This window comes from Bombus pyrosoma, linkage group LG11 (assembly GCF_014825855.1).
Source record: "Bombus pyrosoma isolate SC7728 linkage group LG11, ASM1482585v1, whole genome shotgun sequence".
NCBI classification, from domain to species: Eukaryota; Metazoa; Arthropoda; class Insecta; order Hymenoptera; family Apidae; genus Bombus; species Bombus pyrosoma.
In genome coordinates, this window is record NC_057780.1 from 16,424,040 (window position 1) to 16,433,274 (window position 9,235).

The window sequence follows — 9,235 nt, forward strand, 5'->3', positions numbered from 1 at the left end:
AAGGAGATGTTAGAAATAGGACAGAGATGCATGCGCGTGGTGTGTGGCAAATTCTTAACAGTATAATGTAGGAGATTTTTAAATCTCGCTGCCGGACGATGAACTGACGCATATATGTTTTTGTATGTGACATAAAGATTGCGGCCTGGGGCCGGAAGAAGAGGTGCTGGATCCTGGGGAGACCGATCAATACAACAACTGTCAGGCGAATCATGAGACATCAGGTTCAACGAAGGGGACACTATCAGGGAGCAACAGCAAGTCGCCTTCCTCAACTTCCGTGTTGGCGACAATTACCGCATCCGATGGCCCATCTGCAACCTCGGACGGAGCAAATTCGACGACGACATCGTCGTCAACGAAGGAAGATCGAGCCATCCTAAGTAGAAGGCAACGAAAGAATCGTACCAGAACTCCACGAGATCAACGTCGCGAGCTTCGGGACGACGAGCACGAAGACGAACAGTCGAGCCAACAGCAACAACGACATCGTCGACACGTCCACTGCCGAGACTCGGAGACCTCCGAGATAAAGTCCACGGCGAGAAAAAATTCGTGTTCCAGAAGAATCCAGGTTCAGAATGATTCTCACGACGAGGAAAACAAGAACGACAGCGAGCCCGGGACAAGTGCAAATGGCAGCTTGAGGAAGTCTCGCGGTATTTTTCCGAGCACTCAGAGAAGGGAACTGCAGCATTTGAGTGACGCAGCTCTCGCTTCGTTGCTTCGCAGATACACGCTCACCGGGGAGCAGCTAGCTCACCTTGGCTATCCCGTGGAGTACAGTTATTTCCCTGGCTACGCGGTGATTATCAACCATTATCAGCACCCGATGGGTCATCGAGCTCGTGGCTATCATCATTTGGACGCGAACGCGCAGGAATTCGTACCTGGCGGCAACAATGCTACGTGGCCGGCGGAGAGCGAGGGGGACAGTGGACATTGCAGCGGAAGTTCGGTGGAGAATTCCGATTTAGAGCAAGAGAGTGCTTCGGATAGTGATAAGAGTTCAGACATCGGCGAGTCGTCATCCTCTACCGATTCATCATCTTCATCACTTTCCTCGTCCGATTGCAGTTACCAAGAGCAATCCAGAAGCGACACGACTCGGGATCTCTACGAACCGATCCTGGTCGTCGATGAAAGAAAATGTGCCAGATGTTACAGAGTCTTCTACGTGAACCAGAACAACGGTGAATACCTGTACCACGAACCATGCGTTTACCACTGGGGCAAGCTACGTAGCGGTCTCGTAGCAGGCACTCACTGTGATACATGGGAGTGTTGTCGAGGACGAGATAACGCCCAAGGCTGCACTATAGCTCGAATGCATGTGTGGACGGGATTGGCGCCGGGTTATAACGGCCCGTTCGATGGCTACGTCCGTACCAGATTGGCGAGAGCCGTGCCCGCAGATGGCAATTATGGCGTTTATGCTTTAGACTGCGAGATGTGCTTTACGCGGCGCGGTCTCGAACTAGCCAAGGTCACCGTGGTCGGCATCGACGGCAAGGTCGTTTACGACACTTTGGTGAAGCCGGACACCGAGGTGATCGATTACAATACCAGATTCAGCGGCATCACTGCAAAAGATCTGGCAAAAGCTACGAAAACACTCAGGGACGTTCAGAGAGACTTGACCAGTTTCGTCCACGCGGAGACCATACTCATAGGTCACGGGCTGGAGAACGATCTGCGTGCGCTCAGGTTACTCCACACGACGGTGATCGACACGTGCGTCGCGTTTCCGCATTTCCTCGGTTATCCTTTTCGTAGCAGTCTAAAGACGTTAGCGAGGACGGTGCTACGTAGAGAAATTCAAGTAAAGGGGCACGATTCCGTGGAGGACGCTAGGATCGTGATGGATCTCATGTTACGGAAGCTGCAGCACGACATCTCGTAGGATCATCAATGACCAAGAAAAAGGGAATTCGTGTAGAAGAGGAGAAAGAAGTACAGTGAATGAACCGCCGGACTTTTTTGTGAGATGCTCAAACAGACTGCGTGGTGAAAATCGAATTTCTTTTTCGTCGACGAGCAATTTGAAATTCGGACGTTCGCTATTATGTAATCTCGCCGCGTAGGATTCCATCGAGAGGTTAAAATGCGTAAACGTCGGTTCACGATTTTCGTCTTCTCAACCTAATAAGTTGAATCTACTATGAAAACGTTAATTGTGTCGACCTGCGCGAGTAACCTCCGTCAGTGTTCAGTTCCAAGTGAAGTCTGTGATACGTAACAAAAAAAAAAAAAAAAAAAAAAAGAGAAAAAAAGAAACTACATACGTAATGCGGTCCCCGACGCGTTTAGGCAGTGTTCATCATACCGGGGTCGCGTTTTTCGCTCGCACAGATGGACATATACATACACATGCATACACAACTCATACATTCAGTATCAAAAATAGATTGTTACTTTTTGTACGATACACATCGTTGCCGAGGGAAAAAATTTGTCTCGGATTTTTTTTCTTTTTTATACATAATATAGATTAATACAGAATTTTCCTCTTAATAAATCTCCATTGCGGCACCGATGAAAGATGTTAATTTCCTTTAGCCGATTTCTATTTTTCTGACAAATTTCTGCCTTTTTTAAGATCCAAGAAAATAGAAACACATGGATCGTTTATATCGGTAAAATCGATGCTCGAAAAGGTCTGTTTTTAACACTCTTTTCTTGAAACATTAAAAAATGCAGAAAATGTAACAGAAATTGAAAAGTCGAATCTTGTTACCCTCAGATTATAATATTGCGTATTGAGGCTCGACATGCTATGCATCTGAAATATAATATTTCCAAGAGTAACGACGAATCGTACGAGTTCCTCTCGCGGTCGCAAGAAAAATTCTTTGTCCTTTGCTGTTAGAGGTGGATTATGTAAATTTTGTTAGCGATGACAATCGCAATAATAAAGATTATTACTCGATGATCCGTCTAACTCAAGTTCTTGCTGATAGAGAGACTTCATTATACAACAATATTTCCTATTCAGGAGACAATTTCCTCGGCAAGTGATGTTAGTGGTGATATACATTTACACACATTGTTTCTCATATGTAGTAATATGTTTCGAGTTTTTCACACTTCATGTATCATATAAAAAAGTACATCTGGCATCTATGTATATATATATGTATATATGTATATATATATATTTACGCATATATGCATATACTATATATATATGTGTGTGTTTGTGTTTGTGTTTGTGTGTGTGTGGGTGTGGGTGTGTGTGTGAGTGATGTAAGTATATGTATATAAGTATATGTATATATGTATATATGCTTACGCACGTATATACATAGTATGCATATACATACACGTATACGCGTATACGTATGCGTTTCTTATACCTTGCGATTTGCGACCTCTTCTCATGCATATTTCATCCCGCGTTGTTTTTTCGTACACGTACTGCGAGAGGAGGACACGCGGCGTCATTGATGCTCGTAAATGTCTCGGGCTTCCACAATGGCTTGCATTTAAATTCTCCTCGAAAACGTCTAGAAAATGCCGCTAAACGAGGACACACACACAAAGATCGAGATGTTACTTCGAATCAACTTGGTTTTTATTTTCTTTTTTCTCCTTTTAATTGCTATTCTCTTTTCCTTCTTCTTCTTCTTTAAATTATATTCTTCGATAATTTTTTTTCTTTCTCCTCGAATTGGCAAGAGATAAGGATTTTCTTACGATAAAATGCCCGCTCTGTCCTCTTCGTGTTTGTCGAGCAAAACAGAAACGAATGTACCTTATCGCCGCGTGCGTGCGTGCCACTCCGCTCGTTCTTCATCCATAATCGGTTATCGAATTTCTTCCCCAAGACAAAAGTGGCGAACGTGAGCCGAATCGAGCGACATTTTTATAATTGACCACAATAATCCATTATCTCGCGTTCATATGACAACGTTTTCGTTTCATACGTGTCGTCGCATGTAAACGATCGGGAATACTCGATCCGAATCGGGATCGAATCCCTGAGAACTGTACGTCCGATTTCGCCTCACGCTATACGAATTAAGACAGTGAATAATGTTCCGTGATTTTATACTTTATTACCGACATTAACTGATGCCCTGTGTGTGCCCATTTGTCTATCAAACGTATAGTAGATATAACGTACATAGCAATATTGTATCAAACGCACGTGGTTATTTGTACAAAGTATTCCGCAATAGAATTTTGCATTTTCCTCCTTCCAAGAGCCGGGAAAATTACACTTCTGTGTAACAGGTTTTCACGATGAAAAACAATCATCCTTGGAAACCGGTGCTTTACACCAATTGAAATTATTTTACTTAATTTTAGCTCTGCCATCTTATGTTCATCCCGACGTTTCTTTTTCTTATTGTTGTTGTCCTTCTTTTTTTTACCGTTTAATTTATGTATATTATGACTCGCGTCAAAACACCAGAAAAACGTTTTCGACCTCGCATCGGTACATCGATCTCAGCTTCTTGTACATATATCATCCGACATTCTTTCGTTGCGATATTCAAACATTTATTCAAAACATTTTGAAGAAGAACTTTCTTAACACATGCGAATCCGTTAATCGTCATTGGAGCGCGATACATTCATAAGGATTGTTTCATTACGCTCATGGTTCCGTTTTCATGCTAGAAAGTCACGTGGTACGAAAAGCAATATTATTCATCGCTTTGTAAATAGCATAATATTTATTTAAGCGCATCGAGAGGCAAAGTACCTGTGCATCCTGTATGAAGAATGTTCCTCCGATTTTCTCAGCCATTACTTGCAGAAGTACAACGAGGATCATCACGGGGATTCGTTCACGATCGATTAATTTTGTTATATTTTCATGCATCTTTTTGTATACCGAGAACAACTGATTTATTTTTCATTTGTACCGTTTGAATGACGTCCAAATACTGGAAAAATACATTTATTATATAAAAAATAATTTTTACTCTCAATCCTTTATAACTACATACAATTTCAATAACTACCCCTGTTTTCTCACTAACAAATAACATTGAAGAAAGTATCCATTGGAGGTATAAGAAAATGATGAAACAGAAATGACAAAATACCTGAATACCTTTAGAGAATTGTCGAGAGAAAAGTACGTTAGATGTATCGTTCAAAGTAATTCGAAACTCTGATCCAAAGAGTAAACCGACAGATTTTACCAAGCATCGCAATTTGACTATTTTTCTCAAATGATCTTCAAATTACTTTGAACCACTTGTCACGCGGAAGTATTTTTCTCGGATATGTTATAAGCAACCCTTGCCATTTTCGTATAAATAGTTCATTAATCATTTCGATCCGATTCAATCGACAATGATATAGTAAATTCGCTGATCTTACAAACAGCGTGTAACTTTCAAAGAATATCGACCATCTTGCCGGAACGATCAGGTTACGCATTTCAATGGACGATCTTTCTTATTGAGAAATTTATAAAGCTATCATTGCCCGAGGATCTCGTTCCTTTTTCAGAATATTACATCTGATGAAGTTTCATGATGAATCATCAGCCTTGAAGCGATCTCGTTCGGTGCGCGTCTGTCCCGCGTTCCGAATGAAATTCGAATCGTCGAAGCACCGCGATGGAAAGAACATAGTCTCATTTCTTTATTGTTCGCATTATTACGACTCATTAAAAAAAGAAAAAAAGAAATTGTTCATCAAAAGTCTGCTGAGAATAAAAAGAGAAACGAGATACAAGAGGAAAGATGGTCGCGAACAAATCCTCGCGAGGAAACGTGTCCTCGAGAGGAAACAATGGAAATGCTGCGACACTGCAAAGCATATAATGAACTCTCCTGTTTCGTGTTTCCCTCCCACCCGATCTTTCATTCCCCTTTCTTTTCATTTTGTTGCACCGAAATAACCAGAAACTCCTTGTCTTCGTTTAACGTCGTATATAACGTAGGTATATAGGAAAGTGTGCGCGCATTAAATGCACGGATAAAAATGATTAATGTAAACTAACCACGAAGAGGCGTCAAGGAAAAAAAGAAACAAGCGAAATGATTCTTTTCCTCGACGATCGACCGAGATACGTATACATTTGTATACCGTACGCATTGTGCATCTGTAAAGATGTCGTTGGAGAGAAAAAAAAAGAGTATTTTCACCGATCGTGTCCCCTCTGGCAACCTCGAACTTTGCCTTCTATCGTAGATAGACGTGTCTCTCTCTCTCGACACAAGACACACCCGAGACTCGTCCGCTAGACTTTCAAAACGCTTTTTGTTATTTCCGTCGCTTGAAAGCGACCCACGTGTATTAAGCATACATACATGTGTGTAGAAGCTGCTCGATTACGTAAGCTTAACCTCGGATGATCGATGAATAGAAGGAGGTCATACCGAATATATACCGATCGTTTTCTTTCTTGAATCATCAGTCGTGTTTCGGGAGAGACACTTTTCTTGAGGTCACCGTTTATACACACATGTACATATGTATATAGTGAGACACACATCACGCACATTATATTCGCGTCGTGGAATCGTAATTCATTTGCAGCTCGATCGATGGCAACGTACTCATCGATTAACTTTGTCGATGACTGCATCTGTTAGTATAGTGCAGTCCACGTATACACAAGCAATGTTGATAGTGTCCGATGGCGAGAATCGAAGTGGTCACATCGATCTTTTGTCTCGAAGAATCATCGATCAAAACGATTATCTATCTACTCGTTAAACGTTAGACAATATAGGCGAGAAAAGAATAATAATGATAAAAAGAAAGGCATTGCGTGAATGGAAGAAGATTGCGCAACTAAGAAACAATGGAGAGAGAGAGAGAGAGAGAGAGAGAGAGAGAGAGAAAGAGACAAACGTAAAGACAAACCGTTTAATTGTATGAATAATTGTACGAATAATGGAGGTTTGATTGGTGCTGAAAAAAAGATTTAACCTTCTGTCCTCTAATTTATACAATCATGATCATGTAAAGTGATCATATAAAGCTATTTCCGACGTGGAATTTAAGACTTTTGTTAATTCTGAAATATAATTCAAGTATTGTTAGGGTAAGTTCGACGAACGTACGAAGGTTAATTCTTTGGTATTCTAACGTTTATATTCACACTGCCGAGTCAAATTTTTTTAAATTTCAAGTGTATTGTTAAGTACAATACGTTTCAAACTATTTTGTTCGTTTTTTCCTATATTTTTGCCTCACTGCTCTCATGTTTTAAAGGTCACCTTTGCTGTTATCGTCGAAAATCAGCGCTAGTCAATCTACTCAGCATGTTGGAAACGACGGAACGTTCGACGCACTGCCGAGTCAAATTTTTTTAAGTTTCAAGTNGTATTGTTAAGTACAATACGTTTCAAACTATTTTGTTCGTTTTTTCCTATATTTTTGCCTCACTGCTCTCATGTTTTAAAGGTCACCTTCGCTGTTATCGTCGAAAATCAGCACTAGTCAATCTACTCAGCATGTTGGAAACGACGGAACGTCCGTTCGACGCACTGCCAAAGTTTCTACAACGTGCCTTTTTCTTTGTGTTCCCGATCATTTTGCATTCTGTTCTCTCGCTACGAAAAACAACCGATGGTGCAATGATTTTTCCGTGATGAACGATCTCTGGTGATTTCTTTTCCTTCGTAATACGTAGAGAATGCTGGAATGCGAAGGATCGATGAGAATTATATTTTGTACAGACAATTTATCGATATTTACAATTAGTGAGTTTTTATTTAATAAATCTTCTATGTGTCAGCACCGTTCTATGCTTTTGATTGTATCAACTTTACAATGCGGCAATACCATTCACGCAATGTTAAGGAAACTTCGTTCCATCGAGAAAAAAGTAACGAAAAACGAGATAAAAGAGATGCGAGATGTATTTTTCATGCCCGGTATATCGTGTTTTTTTGTTATATCCTAAATTATAAATCAGCTAGGAAAACCAGTTTTAAGGTCAATAATTAAAATCGATGAAACAACAGAACTTGCGAACAATGTTCAAGGACGATGAGAAAAATGCAATAACAATCGTGTGCAACGCGATATAGATCGAAAAAGCAATATTTTACTGCCCTTACTATAACATGACGCCGATAATGCCTAAATGAATATACTTGTCGATACACGATTTTCTGTAATCTGAGCGTGCAAAAATTCAGAGAATTTCTCGATTCGTAACTATCTAGATATCGATGCTAAGCTAATTTCGGACAAATTTAGATCGTAAGAATTGTAATTAGCTGTTCGTTAGACTATGTAACGACCAACCGTTAACGATGACATATTCAAGCATCCAACGCGAACGTAATTACAGCCTTATAACGATTTCCGGGTTCTTTACCGCGGGTTTCACATAACACGATCGCGCAAACCCCGCAAACCGGAAGGTATTAATAATTATTTATTTCTACTGGAAGTATTTGGAATTGAGATTTTGAAAGCTTCGATTGGTTCGCATACGTGTTACCGATAAAAATGAAAACATATGTACTACACAGAAGAACAGTTTTGTTTTAATAGAATATATACATAGGCTAGTTGTTATTACATTTTTAGATGATTTCGTGCGATTTTAACACGCTTCGTGTTGCGGGAAAATTGAAAGTTTCGACAGAACGTTAGGAGAAAGTTAAATACCTACATTAGAATATTTCATTAAAATCGCAGTGTACTGAATTTTTGCTTTTTAAACGTACAGTGATTCAGGAAAATCTTTGAACACTTCGTACGAACAACTTTGATGGATAATGCAATTACATGCATTATACGTATATTATACTTTTTGAAACTTCATCGACACGGTAATGAGACACGACTATTATGACTTTGTTGATAAAGCCTGAAATAAATGCGAAAGTATGTAAAAAACTGCAAGCACACAGTTGAAATGTTTACGGTGTTAATGAAATTTCAAAATACATATCTTGTATAACACACATGATAAATGTTTAAATACCTATATGGTTTCGTGAATCATCGTAGCTAATTCGAAAAACTGATTAAAAGGTGTCTTGTTTGCCGAGAGAAAGTTTTATCTTCAATGTTGATCATATTTCGTCGTTAGCTCGCGCGCCACTGAACGCCTTAATAAATAGCAATAAAATAAAATAAAATTCCACGTGGGATCAGCCTACGATTGTTTCGTGCGGCGTATTTGAAACGTATGTACGAAGTCCAAATCGAAGAGATCTTGTGTTCATCGCGAACGTTCTCTGAATCATTATATCACGTTGATGCCAATTCTTCAGAGAGAAAGAAAGAGAGAGAGAGAGAGAGA

The 9,235-nt window shown here is 40.0% G+C and overlaps 1 protein-coding gene across 6 annotated transcripts in view; it reads left to right on the plus strand.

The window, feature by feature from the left end:
* LOC122572693 (transducin beta-like protein 2) overlaps positions 1 to 9,235 on the plus strand; it is a 60,559-nt gene that overhangs the window by 35,940 nt on the left and 15,384 nt on the right. For 5 of the 6 annotated variants that reach the window (XM_043738000.1, XM_043738001.1, XM_043738002.1 and 2 more), the window contains one exon: positions 138 to 6,274. The exons of the other annotated variant lie outside the window; for it this stretch is intronic. In XM_043738000.1, the coding sequence (XP_043593935.1) occupies positions 138 to 1,903 (1,766 nt within the window). In that variant the 3' untranslated portion in view covers positions 1,904 to 6,274. Of the gene's footprint in view, positions 1 to 137; positions 6,275 to 9,235 lie in introns of those variants that run through there. 6 annotated transcript variants of the gene reach the window in all.